The 18,782-nt window shown below is 38.0% G+C and overlaps 1 protein-coding gene across 6 annotated transcripts in view; it reads right to left on the bottom strand.

Moving 5' to 3' along the window:
- Positions 1-238: 238 nt before the first annotated feature.
- LOC131258379 (protein REDUCED CHLOROPLAST COVERAGE 3-like) overlaps positions 239-18,782 on the bottom strand; it is a 35,112-nt gene continuing 16,568 nt past the window's right edge. For 4 of the 6 annotated variants that reach the window (XM_058259668.1, XM_058259667.1, XM_058259672.1 and 1 more), the window contains 13 exons: positions 18,118-18,613; positions 16,932-16,994; positions 16,742-16,843; positions 15,094-15,411; positions 14,651-14,743; positions 14,449-14,550; positions 14,250-14,363; positions 11,759-11,892; positions 4,460-4,643; positions 3,748-3,879; positions 3,315-3,427; positions 3,149-3,230; positions 239-2,338 (listed from right to left, as the gene is read on the bottom strand). In XM_058259668.1, the coding sequence (XP_058115651.1) occupies positions 599-2,338; positions 3,149-3,230; positions 3,315-3,427; positions 3,748-3,879; positions 4,460-4,643; positions 11,759-11,892; positions 14,250-14,363; positions 14,449-14,550; positions 14,651-14,743; positions 15,094-15,411; positions 16,742-16,843; positions 16,932-16,994; positions 18,118-18,613 (3,673 nt within the window). In that variant the 3' untranslated portion in view covers positions 239-598. The remainder of the gene's footprint in view (positions 2,339-3,148; positions 3,231-3,314; positions 3,428-3,747; positions 3,880-4,459; positions 4,644-11,758; positions 11,893-14,249; positions 14,364-14,448; positions 14,551-14,650; positions 14,744-15,093; positions 15,412-16,741; positions 16,844-16,931; positions 16,995-18,117; positions 18,614-18,782) is intronic. The other 2 variants (XM_058259670.1, XM_058259669.1) reach the window with 2 other exon arrangements.

Genomic DNA, 18,782 nt, shown 5'->3' with positions numbered 1-18,782 from the left:
TACGAAGTTTGAAGTTTGAATAAGAGGATCACCTTTACCTTGATTCTCTCTTCACCTACTCCTCTCTCTTTGTATTATAAAAGCTGCACCTGAACTGGAGACCTCAATATCGAAGTGAAATTGCCAACCCATCATCACCCACCCTTCTCATTATTTGTTTTCAACACTCAACACCAATTGCCATGGGTGGTTTTTATTGAAGTAGACATAAAACACAAACACATGGAAGAATTGAAACTTCAGTAAAAGCATTTTATTGATTAAGCATAAGCTCTAGAAAAATGAAACAGTCGATCTCTACATAACCTTTCAGAGGCTTTTGTACAACTATCAAACTCATCCAATTTCAGTGAACCTCCTTTCATTTCCAAATATGGCAAAAATAATAAAGACGGCAACACTTGGATACCTCTGTCAGTTAGAAAAGAACGTCCCGGGGAGTAAATAAAAAATTAAAAAAAAAAACCTAGAGAGCAAACATTTATTGTACATACCTTATTGCCTTCTCATAAAACTCTCCTTGCAACAAAATCAATACACTAGAACTCTTTACTTTCCTCCATTTGAGGGTTGGTATATTCCGTACTTGTTTACTCTTTCAGTTGACTGGAGCGCAGATAGCTTTCCGAGTGTATAACCCATTTGCCGTATTGGAGAATTGCTGCTTGTTTCTTCGCCTCTTCGGAACCACCGTAAATCCTTCTCCATCCTTCCTCTTAGCTTTATTTACATCCACCTTCTTAGACGATTCCATCTTACCATCATCTCCATGTATTACTTTGGCTATGGTGCTCTCTCTATAAAATGGTTCTAAGGCACGGTCTGAAACTTCGTTATTCCTCTCATTGCCCTTCTTTTTTGGTGGATCAATGTTATTTTGGACCGACTTAACGATAAAACTAAGCAGAATCTGCTTTGCAAGCTCTGATTTTTGCTTATTACTACTGTTTTTCCCTCTGCTGTCTTTAGCTTCGTTAACAGCTTTCTCATTACAGCTTTTATCTTCTGAAAACACTGCGGGTGAAGAATCCTTCTTTGCACTTACCAATGAATCTGTCTGCTGATTTGATTCGGCTCCACAACACTGAGCTTCTACAAATGTCTTCTTTGGGACGAACTCGGCTGCATTTGGGTTCATGACTTTTGGGGAAGTAAAGCTGCTCCTGTCTATAACAGCATGGTGGCAGTTAGGATAACCAGGTTTCATACGGAAAGAGTGGCCAGTTCTATAATAGAAAGGCGATCGTGGTCCACAAGGGACCCTAGAAGCAACTGACTGTGTTGGGATGCCTGCCAGTTGAGGTGAAACTGTTCCATTATCAGCTCTGATGTCATAGAAACCAGCTATGGCAGTTGTGTGGAACAGATGGGTCATCAACGACAGTGCCCCAGGACTGAATGGCTGTGCTGTAGCCGAAAGCTTGCTGCTGTTAGTTTCAGTAGGCTTGTTGTCATTCCCCGGGCATGGAATCTCACTAGATTCAGATGCAGGCTTTTCTGTGTCCTGTGAAGGCACCTTCACAGCAGAAGGTTGAGTTTCTTGCTCACTAGTGACTGGAGATTTCTTTTCCTCTTCTTCCTGCATTGCTCCTTCACCATCTATATCTTCCTCGTTGGATATCTCTACTGAATTTCTGTGGGTCTGGGTATCAATCGTCTCCTTGTTTATTTCATCTGGGTTCTCCAATGCTGCTTTCAAGACTGTGCCAGCAGGTGCCAAAGCTACTTCTTTGTAGGATGGAGATTTTGAAGCGATTGGAGAATTTGTTGCTGTTACCAAAGAAATCTTGAAGGCTGGTACAGCCTTCGGGTTCTGTTTTGGTTCAGCTTCCACATTTGGATTCTTTGCCTGCTTTTGATTCAGCTCATCTCCAACGGTCAATCTTGCTGACTTCGGAACCTTTGTGGCAGCACCCACATCAGTTGAAGCAGTTTTTGGGCTGGCAAAGTTGGTTTTTTGAGCTGGAGACATGGTCGTCCTCTTATAAGTGGCCTCTCTAAAATCTGAGTGCTCTGAGCTGTTTATGTTTATCTTTGCAAGTGCTGGTCGTCTTGAGCCAAACTTCCGCCCTCCAACATTTCCAGCACGGCCTCTTGAATTGGCTTCTTGCCACCCATCATCAGACATAGCTTCCAGCGATCCCACATCTACCACTGCTGGCGCATTGCGCGAATTGATGTCATCATTTTCTTTAAACTTTTCTTGCTGAGATTCTTCAGGGCTTATTTCCTTTCTGGCATCTTCAGCTATGATGGGAGTTTGATTAACATCATGCTGCATGTCATCTGCATATGGATTGGCATGTTCTTGGCTGGGTCTATCATGATTCTGCAAAACCTACCAGAACATTGAAAGTAGGCAGTTAAAAGATGACATGTGGGAGAACAAATACAAATTGCAAAGACATTGGTGGGAATTAGGAAATCATAGATGATATTGGAAGAATCAACAACAGGAAAGCTTGTTGCATTATTTGAAACACCAAAGTGTCCATATAGCAATCAAAAGAGCTATGAGATCAAAATTTCAAATATGCAAAGTAGCAAAAGTAACATTGATTTTCTTCATGCTTCTTAAAAGGAAACTTAGATTTCGAATATTTGAAAGTGAGGTAATGAATGATTCTACCATCCGATGAAATGGACAATTACTATGTGAACTACGTGCAGGCCGTTTTTGGCACCTTCGTCCCAGAATGGGCCTATCATAAGCAAATTGGATCACCGAACAGTGGGCCCCACATGTTCTGGTACCTTCCTCCCAGAATGGAGCCCATCATATGAGAAAGTCAGGTCACCAAAACAGTGGGCCCCACATGTACAGTTTGTTGGGCCCCACCATAAAGTTGTTGTTGTTGTTGCTGATGTTATTTTAATTTGAATAGGTATGTTGGGCTCGAGCCTTAGACCTCCATGTTGAAGCAAAGAGCCTTCCCTTGAGCTATGCGCTCAAACCTAAGATTTCTCAACTTAGAAGGAAGAAGAGATGGATGACCAATAAAACTGTTGATGTTGTTCCACAACCATTGTTTCCGAGTGATTGATTTCATTTGGTAGTTGGAATATTTAAAAGTGCAAATCTTTTCTAAAATTGAGTGCTATTGTGACTACCAAGGATGATTAATGTTAGAGAGGATGCTGTGAATACCTTCGCACGCCGTTGTTTCTTCTGTGCATCTCTTCCTTTCGCGTCTTGATGTGGGCTTATGTAGTCAAGGAGATCTGAAACGCTGAGACAGTGGATCACTTGTTTTCAGTTTCAGTGCAAATAATTCTTCAGTTTAAACCAAGTAAACAGGCAATACCGTCAGTACCTAAGGTGACCTTTGCTTGCAATGGATGCATCTGGCTTTGGAGTACCATTGCGGGCAGCCTCTTGCTGCTCCAAAGCTTTCGATTCAAAATATTCAAGCCATGCAGCAGCATCCTGCATGAGAAAATATAGCATTCAATTTTGAAGAATCTGAACATTGTCATTCTAAGTAGATTCATTAAGGAATTGGATCATGGAATTGGAGTGTGACTCACACCAGGACAAAACCATGCTAACAGTGAGAACCGACCATTTTCCACAATAACTGAAAACTGACCGAAACTGATTGAAACTGACTGGAATGGTTGAAAAAGAATTGTAAAAGCGCAAACCAAAATGAGTTGACTCAAAGACTTCTGGATTTAGTTTCAGCAAGTTTTGATACGTTGGAATCTTCCAGACAGTTTATAATACTTTTCGTATGCAGAAACTACCTGAGTACGGAGATCCTCTGATCCAAGTTTGGCTTGGAGTATCTGTAGCGTGGTTTGCTCATGCTGCACGCTGAGGGAATAGGCATCCATCAAAGAAAGAGCTATCGCAATGGCATGATAGCTCGCAGCAGTCTGTCAGAGGAAAAGTGCATAAAAATTGCTTAGTTTTATAGAAGCATCAATGGGTTTACTGTAGGAAATTTGTTAGCTGCAGTATTAATTCCTGACACTGCTTACAGATATCATGTGAATAATAGATCACAATAATCCAATCATCACTGAGAGTCATGGGAAAGCCATGAGGCTGATTATCCCCAGCCTATTTGATTTCTGACAATCAGAATTATTTTTTCATTCTTCAGGATAATCAATCAACATCTCACATGCATGATCTCTTATAGTCATGGGCTGGTCGGATTTCTCACAACAAACCAGGAGAAAACAGCCCTCAAATCCCAACATATTTGGCCCACAGCTGGGTGGTGAGTAACAAACTATCACACATGAAAAAATGAATATCTGAGCAGAGGTATGGGAGTGCATAACCTTACAGCCTAAAGAGAGTGCACATATGTTGAAGTATGCTTGTGTAGCATGTCAATGCCAGTTCTTACTTGATAAGAATGCATGCATGTGCACAGATGCCTAATGGAGCATATTTGTGTGTGTGTGTGTGTGTGTGTGTGTGTGAGAGAGAGAGAGAGAGAGAGACTTGTATGTGATCTGCTCCCAATAATCTTTGGTTGCAGTTAAGGGCCTCATGCAGGTATCTGAGAGCAACATGAACATTCCCCATGCCCTCTTCCATCATAGCCACATTTATATATGTTGCAGCAGTGTTTGGGTGTGAGAGTCCGCATGTAAATTGAAGGAGGTACAATGCACGGTTGACATACCTGAAAATAGTGAGATGCAAATAAGAAGGCAGCATACAGAAGGGTGCACCTTTGATTATTATATACTAGAGGATCCAATGAAATCATTTGCAAAAGAAGAAGGCTACATGTCACAATAACTTCCATTCTTACATCTAGAAAACATGAGGCACTAGCATGTACGAAACGAGAAGATGAAAGAAATAATACAAAATGTTAAAATCATAACATAATTTCCAATGAAGAGGAGAAACAACAGAAAGGGGAAAGTTTTAGTTGGGGGAGCTTTATTTCACATAATTAGTTATTCAGAAAGATTTTTATTTATTTATTTATTTATTTATTTATTTATTTATTTATATATATATATATATATATATATATATATATATATATATATATTTGAGAATTTCGGTTCCAAAGAACTTGATTTTTAAAGAGAATCTGATCATTTTCGATTGTTCAGTCAATGGTCAATGGGTTATTGAGTCAGCGGAGCATCACATTTAATTTGTGAATGAAATATTCATTGACACTTTTTGACTCAACAGATGATTAGTATAATCTTAGGAATTATGTGATCTTCAACCTACAGATCGGATTCCAGTTAGTAACAATGGGGCCCATGTTGCAGTTTTCTGAACCATTGACATGATGCAGCCTGTCATGGATAGCCCATGCAATTACAATGCATGATGTCATTTCTACAAGCCCATACCAAATTGTTGCCATCAGGGATGGATTTTTTTATTTTATTTTATTTTTTTTAAATCTCAAGAGGGTTTTTTTTTTTCCTGAGAACGTGAAAATATTTTGCTTCTTTCAACTCCACCAAGTAGCTTTTGCACCAGTTAATCCCTAACATGCATGGAGGAGGGCCAATGTCAAGTGGGAAGCTAGTCATCAAACTTGCGCCCAGCAATCATTGAAAGTCCAATTTAAACATGATTCAAAAAGCCAACCAGAAAAGCTTAAACAACGTATGATGATGATGATGGCGATGATGATGGTGATGATGACAGTGATATTTAAAGGCCATCTATCCATTGGTTAGGATTGTCCCACAGGATTTTTTGGGGCATGATCCATCCTCTATAGTACTGTCAATCAACTGCCTAGATCATTGAACAATGATCCTGCTAATACAAACAGAAAGACTATCATGCAGTGCATATTCTCACATCAAGTATCCTATACTTCCTCATATGATTTTGGTTCTTTGTTGGGTTATGGGATTTAGATAAGAGTCTATGGTTTGAGATGTGAGATTGAGCTATTGGAAGAAAATGTCACCAAGGGATGAATAAGCTATTGGAAGCACCAGGGATGATAGTGGTACTTACAAGATACTTCTTTACATTGATATTAGGATCCACCTAAGCACCCTATGGTCAGTTTCTCTGCCATGAAGAAATTAGATTTCAACGATCATGAACCAACTTATCATTTAAAATTAGGAAGTCTCACACGTACTAGATGTGCGTACACACACGTAGCACACATGCGAGCACATATGCATACACACACAAACACCACCCGCAAGCACACATCAGGGTGGCAAAGGGTCGAGTTAGGGGTCAGCCTGAGCCCAAACTGTTTACCAAACGATCCAAGAATTGTGATATGAACCCGAACTGCAACCAACGACCCTATGGCCCAACCCGATCCACTTCAAATTCATCAAGCCTAAGACTGAACTGACCTAACCCATTTAATTGAAATTGGGTCAGGGTTGACCGAACCAGCACAGCCACACTTTGGTTCAACAATGGAATGTGGAGCTAAAGGCATGCCTAGCCCCAATACACACAAACATACATACATCATGGGTTTGTATCTGTACTTACTAATACTATCTATTATTTTGTTTCAAGTTTTGGGATCGGATGGGTCGGGTCAGCTCATATGACCCAGCCCAATGATAAGCTATATGTGCGGGGCGGGTTGGAACTGTGGGATGGTGTTCAAACCGAACTCAACTATTAACTTAAGCAGGCCACATTTTCTAAACCAAGCCCAACCCACTACCCATTTAACTTGGCCCAAACCCACATCTCTTAAGCAGGTCAGGTCAATTGACCCACAGAGCAACCCAACCCATCGCCACCTCTATGCACAGAAACACGCACGCATGCACCCACATGCACACACCCATCCTAACACTTGTACGCGCACATGTACACATGCATGCGAACATTTTGCTAAGCCCATGAGGAGTACCACCCATCGACACACAAGCCAAACCTCCCAGCAAGTGGGTCACACTCACTCGAGGAGTTAAAATGGCCTGAGCTTCCCATCAAGTGGGTTGCACCCACCCACCTGAGTTAAAATGGCTTGAGCTTCCAATCAAGTGGATCACACCCACTCAAGGAGTTAAAACAGCCTGATTTTCAAGCCAAAAGATCTAAACAGTGTGGCACACCTGATGGAAACCTCATACCTTATGCATGTGTTCCATAGCATGGGTAGGTGTTCTTGCATGTTGATAGGCAAGGCTCCACATGCTTTGGGTCCAGCTCCATGGCTCAGTGGCAGACAAACTCCGTTTCAACACTGAGATCATGAGATTGAGTGCCCGTGTGGTGTGAGTGGGTGGGTGTGTTAGAAAATAAAAAATAAAAAATAAAATAAAATGATCCACATGCTTTCTGGCTAAACAAACTACACACAAGCACACATACAAGATGTGTAGGTCAGAACCACTCGTGGAGTTAGAACGGGCGAAAAATCTAAACGGTGACCTTCCAAAAAAAATTACTTTCCACACACACACACACAAAAAAAAAAAAAAAAAAAAAAAAAAAGAAGAAGAAGAAGAAGAAGATCCAGAAAACATGGCAGACCTAATTGAAACCTCAGATCTTAGACACACGTTCTATATTGGAGGGTGTACTTGCATGTGGATGTGCAAGGCTCCATATTCATGCCTGCTTAGCCAACCTATACACACAAACACACATACAATGCATACATGCTTGCACACGTGTGTGAAACATGTTTAGCATATAAACCCTAAAGAATTATTGAATGTCAAATTACTAAGATACCCCTTCAAAATGGTCACAAAACAATTCATGCATTAAAAAACTTTATTTAACAGTAACAGTTTGTTTACTACTATCGTCATCAAGGTATTCAACAATGGTAATGGCCAGCCGTTGGACCATTACATTACAAGTAGTGATGGTCGAAAATTTTTTAAGGAAAAAAGAAAGGTAATACACACACACACACACACACAAGAAAAATTCGGAAAAATGAGAGGGTTCTAAAGATGTATTCTTTTCTAATTTTAAACATGTTTATGATCATGTAACAAGGCCATTCTTTGGCAAGAATGTTGACTGGAGCTGCCTGACGATATTATTAACCTAAGAGGCTTAGATTGACTTTAAAACTCCTATATTTAAATTTCTAAATATTTGATCATAATTATTCAATATTAATTTAAGGGAAAAAAGTAAAAAATTAAAATCGGATGAATAGTATAAGGTCAATTTGGGTACACTCGAATGGCCCTCAAAATGGTCTGAAATTCATGTAATTTGTGAAACTCATCCCACTAATACATATCCCTAGTCATTTGACACTATTTCCCTAAAAAAAAAAAATAATAATAATAATAATAAAGGAAAATAAATTAAAAATAAATTCGGATGAATATTGTCAAGCCAATTAAAATCATCCCACTACTTGAATGCTCCAAAAAATGGGCATTCATGCCATCCGTGGGATTCATCCTGCTAATGCATATCCCCAAACATTTGACATTATTCTCCTTAAAAAAATTTAATGAAAAAAATATTATTCAACCAAAAATGACCTGAAATCAGTGCTGTCAAAATCCATCGATTTACGATTCATGAATTACAATTTGAGTCAAATTTTAAGCAAAACTATTTGGGTCCTACCTTCAAATCCCTTTATATAAACCCAACAATTTTATGATCTGAACCTACAATTTATGATTCAACTTCAAATTTACAATTCAAATTATACTTGTTTTCTTCTATTTTAAGATTCACTTAGCTTTCATTTTATGTTTTTAAATTGGTCGGGGGCTTTAAGAATCATTTAGAAAGAAACTCTTTAAAAAAAATCATTTAGAAAAGGTAATTATTTTATTTTGTTCTTCGTAAGAGATTAAATAATATATATTCTCTTCAATATTAAATCGTATAGCTTCTTTTTTATTTTTATGATTTATTACTTTTTAACTGGTTGAAACACCAAATTGATGTATGACTTATCTATAATGTTTTTATGGATGCTTAAGATTATGTTGACTCATATATGTTGTGGAATGATAGTCAAAAATCAAAATATCTTTTTACATTGGTCTATGGAATTAAATGGTACCAAGAACATAAATTATTAAAGGATCCTTGTATGTCTTTTAAAGGAAAATTTCTTGAAAGATGAGGAAAAAAGGAAAAAAAAGAAAAAAGAAAAAAAGAAAGAGAGATAAGAATCATTTAATTTTTAAGTAATACCATGTCATGATAATGTTGAAGTTTTTTCCATGATTTATTTATATTTTTTTCATATTTTTAAGAAAATCATTAAAAAAAATCTTACCATTTGCAATTCGATACAATTCAACCCCTATTATGATTTGCGATATGATAACGATTTTTGACAACATTAAATGAAATTATCAAAAATAGAAAAGAAATAGAAAAAGAAATGAAAAACATTGATTTAGTGCATGTACGTGTAGATCTAAACTCCATACATATATTTGAAAAATCTACACTTTATATCTTTTACTAATTTTTTTTAATTTTTTTATTTTTAAAGAAAATTGCTGGAAATTAAAAAAAAAAACAACAATACACACACACACACACACACACACACACACACACACAAATAGCCAACCAAACATAAACGTAACAAGATTTGGTCAATTTGGAAATATAATGTTGAATCAATACATTTCCAACAAGAAAAATAAAAAAATAAAATAAAAAAATAAGAAAAAATGAATTTTTACCTATGTTTTCAGTTTTCCCCAAATTCGGCCTTGGATCTTCGATTTCGAAAATGGCTTAAATTTTGTGCTTTTTTTTAAGGGTAACATTACCAGGGATTAATCCCTGGATCACTCACACACACTACACTATCTTTGCCAGCTCGTCTAACAAGTGGGAAACTTAACTTTCATCTTTTAATGTTCAAAAGTTACATAAGCCTAGTCACAAAAGGATTAAAAGTAGTCTTAAGAAGCAAAAAGGTCAAAAAGAAAAAAAGAAAAAAGAAAAAAGAGAGAGAAAATGTGTGCACGCGTGCATTGGGGGGGTACGTTACATGCATAATGGCCCTGCATTGCACATGGTCACAGTTAGTGTTCGAAGTATCGGTATCGCTACAAGTTTCACTGGCCAGGGATACGGAAACAATATTGATATCACCGATAATATCGCTGATAACCGAAAATGCGGAGAAACATGGGGAAAATGGTGGAATTTTCAGCGAAATGTTAGAAGATGTTAAAATGTACATATTTGCATATTTAGAATTAAAAAAATGTAAAAAGAATGCATACATAACAAGTTTCCATTTAATGGGGCCTTAAAAGCAAGTGTTGTTGCAAGAAATCAGTCCAATCATCCCATCCGGCCTATTTAACCATCCAACCTTCCATCCAAACATCCATCGATATTGTAAAATATCAACAGCACATGATATTTCACCAAGAAATCATCAACAATTGTAAAGGAAACGAAAGATTGTGATCTCAATATCATACATGTTGCGATATCGATAATATTGAGATATTATTAATATTATCAATGACAAAGTGAACACTACACACAACCATGTGCCCATGAAAAAATTTTGAAATAAATTTTTTTCTAATAAACAAAAATTTGATGGTATCAATACATTAGCAATATTATCAAAATATCGCCAATACACTTAGGGGGCATTTGGCATAGGATATTAGATGGGATTAGGTGGAATAGAATTGCATTTGTCCCGTGCAAATTCCATCCAACATTTGGGGAGGATGAGAAAGGTTGGGATTAGGTGGGATGGAATTGCATTTAGTCTCATGTGGGATTTCCGTGGATTTTGAAATCCACTACACATGTGGGCCCCATATTGATGCATGCATTTATCCATGTCGTCCATCCATATACACCGTTTACACGTGACATTCTAGTTATATATGAGTACAAGTGAACAACATCTGTTGAGAATTTGGTTCTTTGATTACAATTTCATGGTCCACCAAACAGGATTTTGCTTAATCCAATGTTTTTCCGAAGCAAGAATTTTATCCCAAACATGGGATTAGATGGCTAAAATACCATGGTATTTCCAGACATGCAATCATGGTGCAATAACGATGTTAATCCCATCTAATACAATTCAATACCATTTTATTCCATAGACTAAACACACTCTTATGATACAAGCATTACCTAGAATTTACATAGTCGAAAATATTGGTAATACATTGGTGATATTGATGCATTGGCAATACAAGTGACACCTAGAATTTACATAGTTGAAAATATTGGTGATTACATTAGCGATATTGGTACATTGGCGATACTTAGCGAAGCATTGCTAATACTGGAATTTTTGATACCACCAGTGTTATCGGTATTGCTACCAGTGTTATCGGTATCGTTGAGCTGGAGATAAAGATAATATCAGAGATATTTTGATAATAACGGAGATAATTCGAACACTGGTCAAAATGAACCAACGAACTACTCCAGGCATGTTACGGTCCAAAATTTTGACATGGGCTGTTACGACCCTGTATAGAGTAACGGGCCATGCCATTGCTGTTATGAAACAGCCGTTGCATAATTATTTTTGTATACCTTGATTGTCATGTCTACTTGTTATATGAAATTTCTTCAACTAACATATTATTTCAAATCAAGTATATCAACGTAAACTTTTATCGTGTAGGCAACAATTACATGAAATATTTAATGTGTTCCCTGAACCAAAATTTAATAGAGAAAGAATTTGAGGTGGATATCTATACACCCATTGACATAAAAGAAAGCAGAATGAAGCATTTAGTTCAATAGTACAGGATTGCATACAAAATATTAATTCAAAGATGAAGGCTACTTGAAGTCAAAGACAAATCATTCTCAACTTACTTTAAAGCTAGTTCAGTGTACTGGAGTCGATAGTAAAATACAGAGAGGTCCCCATAGCTTTTCATGGTATCTGGATGATCAAGGCCAAGCTCTCTCTCATTGATATCAAGAGCCTTTTGTTGATATATTGTTGCCTATGCAAGGAGAAAGGAAATCAAGTGAAGATAAGAACATAACTGAACCATTATTTTGTTCAACATTTATGATAAGATTTCTTAACAACTAGTAGAAACAAATACATATCCACACTAGGTATTGACTCAATGCATAGATACACGAACATATACATAAAATGATGCAATCATATGGAAATACCGACATATATTAATAAAGAAAATATTGGTTCATATAAAAATGTTATTAGTCTACACTATCTTACATCATTAATATAGTTCTGTTACTATCAGATCACATGGTGTAATATACAGAGAGGAAAAGAAAAGTAGAGAGTATTTGGAGAGAAGAGATGTGGAGAGATTAAACTCCTCGCTCTCACTCTCCCTCATCTAATACCTTTTTATAATGAAGCCCTAAACATAAAAAGATATGGTGTCCGGAAGGACCACCAAAGTATAAGATAGACACACCAACAAAAGTACCCGCTACTCCATGCATAAGTATGCATGTACACACGCACAATTTCCTACACTGGCCCTCAAACTGGAGCATACAAGTCACACATACCCAGAAGGGATGGCCTTGATGAGGATATCTGCTAACTGATCACTGGACCACACATACGGACTAGACAGCAGCAGGGAGATCTCACAAACAAAGTGGTGTGTTTAGTTCTCTCATGAAAGATAGGATTAGAAGCAATATGAATACATGCTTGATTCTTCCAGTACAATGGAGCTGGAGTGGAAGCCTCCATTCCCATGTTCTAAGAAGGGATCTAAGCAATATAATCTCATAGGCTAAATGAGCCATAGAGTGGTATTACATCTCTGCAGTTGAGCGAGCAACAACTGTGAGCTTCTTGCTTTTCCACAAGACAAAATTACCTCTGACAAACATACAATGGCCAGTCGTCGACTTCCTATCACTAGAAGACACTTGCCAGTCTACATCACAGTATTCCTGAACCTGAAGATGACCATGATTGGCAAACAGAAAACACTTGACCACATGTGCAAAGTGCCAATCAACTTTAATAGGCCTTGGTGAGGAATTTGGGGTTCCCATCACAAATCCAATCCCACCTCATGAAGACAATATCATTGCCATTCAAACTTACTCAAATCCAATTTTCCATTCAGAAACATTGATCTTCGGGAAACATCATCTGACCACATGTTTCACCTCAATAACAACTTGTTAACCTCTTCACAAAAGCCATGACAATCTCTTGCCATGCCTTTCTTGTTGGCAAATTGATGCTACATGATTCCCCACAACAATTTAAGGTGGAGTGTGTGAGAGGTGTATCACATTTACACAATAGTGTAGATTAAATGCACTTCTTTTTTTATAATCTTACCTTGTATTTCTTTCCCACAAGGTTTTAAGTATGCTTATTATTACATGTATCACTACCCTAGGATACAGGAACATGTAATGATATTATCGATAATAAAGCAGTCACAGATACAAAGGAATAAATCACTGTCCAAGAGAAATATTGGGAAAACATTAGGAAAAAAGTGGAAATTTTCAGTGAAACTCTAGGAGATGATATCGGGGATGCTTGTAAACTGTGCTATCATCCCCAGTATCCATATCACTCCCCTACTATCTGTATTGCAGAAGTGTGATGCAGATAATATCAGCCAAAATTGTCAATACTATCAGTGATATTTTGAACACTGCTTTCATGTTATGTGATATGGTCAAGAGCATATGCATAATTTGTAAAGTTAAGAGATATTGTATAAACCATGGAAGCCAGAGAGAGTCTTCACACAATTCCAGCTCATTTCTATCATTTTGTGGCTTGCATCTTCACTACTAGCAATGCTTTGAATTTCATTCAATTTGAGTGAAATTTAATTTCCCTTGGCGCTTGAACTCAAAACATAGAAATATCTTGGAGACTACAGTTAACAGGGGTGTTGGAACTCCTAGTATTACAAGGAACCTAATAATATTGACAGTTGACAATCATACAGGCTTCAAAGTTGATTTTGTCCACGGTGTTTTAATATGTACCCTTTAAAGCATCTCATACTTTAAATAGAAGAAAAGACTGATTCGAACACATTGACAGTGTTCATTCATACACGAATCTGCAAAGAAGTAATTTTCACATAGTACTGGTGGCAGTAAAGGACTTTCAAATACAAATAGAAAATTTAGTTGCCTGTCCATAAAAGAAAAGATGCCACACATTGATACAAAGCAAACAACAGTTTCATGCAGATTAAAACATCTAAAGAAGGATACTGACATGAGATAAGTTCATGGAGGAAATTCAATCTCAAAGCCCAACATGGCATAAATATATGGAGATTGGATAAGGCAGTGGTAAAATGATCTGAAATGCCATTCTTACCGCAGTTACCTGGTTGAAGTCCCCTGTATGGTAAAGAACAACTGACAAAAGACTGTATGCGCTAGCAGTTGCTCGATGGTAGGGACCACAGACTGCTATCATTTTTGACAGTGCCTTCAATTTCAAAATGTATAGAACACATCACTAGAAAATCATGTTTTAGAAATAATAAAGCAATACACGAAGCTTGTTTGTTTACCTTTGTTCCATAGTTGACAGCATCCTCTAGCTTTCCTTTATCCAATGCAGTCTTGGATGATTCCAATAAGGTTCGACCATCTGCAGATGAGCATGCCACATGCTGTAGAACAAAATTCAAAACCATGGTAAAAGGCATCAGTAGAAGCATTTTGAGATGAAATCTCAAGTTGTGCACTGAAAGGTTTTGCATCTCATCTTACTTTACACACAGGGACCAAGCTAATAATATCAGATTTCTTAAATGGGTATGGGCCATCCATGTCATAATCTTTAGGAACCAACTCCAGTCCAACCTGAAGAAAAAAGAAAAAAGAAAAAAATGTAACGTGAGATTTTCACTTCGAACAAAGGTCTTAAGACTCAGTTTTGGGGTGTGGCTTGCCTAGGATCTAAAACATTATGACTTGTTCAGTTTTAGCCGAAACCAACAAGGAGATTGGTGACTCATCCCAAAAAAAATATGTTTCCATGGTAGGTCAGGTCACTCTAAATCAGAAGTCAGAACTGAGTCACCTGACCGAGTCAACTCAGTTTCAGTGATTTTTTTTTTCATTATTACTTTGAACAGGAACGGCTCGAATTTGTGTGTGAAAGGGACCTCAAAACACCTCTTCAGCTCGGATCAGTAGATGAGAGATGTTACCTTCTGGCAAAGTCCTCGTAGAATTGCAAACTTCCTTAAGTGTTGAAATTCATCTCTTAATTCCCAACCAAATCTTTTGGAAAGGAAGGTTTCTAACAATCTCATTTTGAGAATATGATCATTGGATAATTCTTGGTCGCCTTTTTCCATTGTTGAGGATCCTAATAAAATATTCAAACATGAAGCTACTGCTGCAGACAAGTCAGATACATTCTCAACAGCAGCAATGACAGCTTGTAATATGTGTTTGAAGGCTCTAATAACCATCTCATGAACACAAAGCGACTGTATATGAGGAAGCTTTTCTGCGAGTTGAACCTGGAATTTTGATGCAAAGGAGAAATGGTTGAAATTAGTAAGCTATATAACATAGTATGTTGCCGAGCAAAATGCTTGAAAATAGGCCTGACATGAAAAATATCAGAAGGAAAATTTTATTTTCATAGCTTTTAGATGTCTAAAATAGAGATTATATCCTTGATTCACAATCTCCCAGTCATCCTTTATTCTTAGTTCTCACCAAAAAGTAGGGCATGCAGAACAATAGTCCATGATCCCAACCCCAAATGGGTCCCATCGTGGATCAGCGCTGACAGAAAAGTCTCACTATCCGTACAAATCTTGACCAATAGATGGATGTTTGAGAAGAATATGTTGAGATGTGGAGCCACATCTGGGGCCGTCCTTGACCGGCTGTGAGACATTCTCGACCGGTCGTGGGGCCCGCTCGACCGGTCATGGACCGGCTCGACTCAAAGTCCAGCGAGCATCGTTTTTTTGGTCCCGAGGTGCTCGACCGGTCGTAGGGTTCGCTCGACCGGTCGTGCAGGCTGCACGACCTGCACGACCAGTCGTAGTTACGCAGATTCGTTTTCGAATCCGATGCGGACTGCGGATTTTGGTGTCGCCTTTCGCAAGGGTGCGAAAGGGAAGTTGCCTAAACTATAAATAGGTGTTCCTAGGGCTATTCTAGGGTAAGGTGAATATTGGGAAATATTTCTAAGGTGTGGGCAAAGGATTTTCTCTATACTTCCAAGGGAGAGGTTAGTATATTGCCTTGTAATCTCTGTTTGTTCTTCATAGTGGAAATTTGCACCCGTGGTTTTTTACCCTAGTTTGGGGTTTTTCCACGTATATCTTGTCTTGTGGTTTGTTTGCATTGCTTTGATCTGTTTCTAATTTATATTTCTTCTTGTTTATCGTTTGTGGGTGAGGCCTGAGATTGGATCTGGGCTCATTGCGTTGTTGGCGTGCTGCGCAACAGAATATTGGCAATGGTTGGCATTCAAATAGAAAAGTTCCGCCAATCTGATGGGAAGATCTGTCCAATCCATGCAACATGAGGATAAAATGCACCCACAGTAGGACATCTGATGAATGGTCTGGATCATGGACCATTTCACCATGTCCAATTTAAGTAAAGAGCACATCAGGAAAATGGTGCCCTGTGCTCAGTAACATTTCCCCTTCAAAAAAAGAAAAAAGTCGAAATTCGATATCTCTCTAGGACAGGATTAGCAACTATCCTAAAACATAAACATGATTGCACTATACAGCCCATGTCCTAATCCATAATTACTGCAGCTAAAATAACTGAAAGAAAGGGAGGGGAAAAATAGTTTAACAGCTGGAATGTTAGTATTCTCACCACACGTCCCAATGAACGCATTTGTAGTCCCCTTGTATGCATGAATTCAGTTAGTGTGCGTCCATCAACTGGAGAAAGTTCGAGTGAGCCAAAATCTGCCACCTACAGAAATCAGAACCACAACTCAGCACTTCATGATCTTCTGCTGTGGATATGGAAACATGAATCATAATATGAGAATGGAGCTTACCAGCTTCGGTAAAGCAACATCATCGTAATACTCATGTGCCATATCAATGAGCTCATCCAATGACTGTTTGCAAGCAACAAATCAAACCATAGCACATAACGTTAGACTAAAATTGGTCTTCAACATATAAAGTGTCTATAGGAACCTGTCAGTCACGTTACAGGAGTTCACACGCACGCAAACTTCATAGGGATGGGGAAATTAGCAACGTCTCCAAAATATTTATGTGGCACATGGCACATCCAATCATCAACCTACACCATCCATTTATTCATAGCACTAGGGGCAAGCCAAGGTGAACAGATCATGCCAATATGATGGCCTAAGCCTTTGAATGTGGGCCATTTTGCTACAACCATTCATTTTTACAAGCCATAGATGGGCATCGTCAAACCATGGTGCATCTTTGGAATCATGCATTATCCATAGTGAGACCTATTGAATAGATGCTTCAACTTCAAGATGAAGATTGGATCTATTCTGTTTATCCACTCAATCTTGACCACCCAATTTTCATGGTATCAATCAGATGGTTAAGATATGTGATCGGTGTCATTTTTCACCATGGCTTGCTCACAATGGTGTGAATGGACAGTCCAAAGCAATGATTGAACATGCCACTTGTCCCTTAAAATATTTGCAAAGTGTGCGTGTGTGCAGTTTTTGTGGGTATCCATTACATTAAATCTCCTCGATATCCTTCAGGGTGAGGTAGGGTGCACCACAAATTTCCAGCAGGCTATATATATTTCAGCGGAATGGATGGGTTGCATATGGGATAGCGGGGCAGATCATTCAGGATCCCATTTTCCAGACTCCCATACAAAATCAATATCCAGAATAATTTGAGTTTGACAAAATGTTCCAGGTTTTATCTGGGCAGAAAAAAACTTGCCCACTGCTATTTTCAGGGCAACCAAATGCAGCCATTGCAAAATGATGACAATTTTTCTTCTTTTTTTTTTTCTGATTTGTTTGTTAGTTAATTATGTGATATTAAAGTCTGCTCCTGTTTTCTGGTTCTTATAGTCATCGAAAGGAAAACCTTCCAATGTTGTTTTTCTCACATGTTTATGTGCCAAGACTATCACAAACATGTCAAATTAACTGGGAGTATCATGCAAAAAACGACTACAAGTGATTGATGATCATGAAGTGGTAACTTTGAAAACCAGAGCTCAGAGACCTTTTGATGAAGACCGGTTCCAGATTCTTTCAAACGCAAGAAGGCTTCTTCAGAAAGCATTGCCTTTATTGCAGCTTCATTGTTGCATTCACCCATTTTCTCTTTGGTATGAATGCTGTTTGTGCTTTTGTTTTCCTTCTCTGCATCAGATACATTACTACTTGCATCTGTTTTCTTTTTTATCTTCTTCAATAGTTCAAATTTCTTTCCAAGACCTTTAACAGCAGGCTCAAGCTTAGTGTCTTCTCCGTTTCCATTAGAATTGTTGGTTGTTGAAGTTTCCTGCTTCAGTAGATGTTGTAACCAACATGAACCAAGTTCCCACCGGATAGTTCTTCCATCAACGGCCGATGTCTCCAGTAACTTGGTCAAACTATCATTAACTACTCTTCGCGCTAACCTCCAAGCAGCCCTTTGATCGTCAGATTGAGAAGGAGAATGCGGGCCTCCTACATATGATTCTGTGCTGCATGGCTTGTGGACAAGAACTCTCAAGCTGCAGGAAATTTTAAAATCCAGTCACGTATCATAATTGGTAAAAGACACTCTATACTTTCCTTCCATTAGATTAAATGGATACAATATAAATCGATCCAGATACATGCCATTTGGGAACATGGGCATGTGTGTGCAAGTTAGCATGGTGGAATTATAGTGGTCTGGTT

This window comes from Magnolia sinica, chromosome 10 (assembly GCF_029962835.1).
Source record: "Magnolia sinica isolate HGM2019 chromosome 10, MsV1, whole genome shotgun sequence".
NCBI classification, from domain to species: Eukaryota; Viridiplantae; Streptophyta; class Magnoliopsida; order Magnoliales; family Magnoliaceae; genus Magnolia; species Magnolia sinica.
The sequence above is the reverse complement of the archived record's forward strand: the minus strand, read 5'-3'. Positions and strand labels throughout refer to the sequence as shown.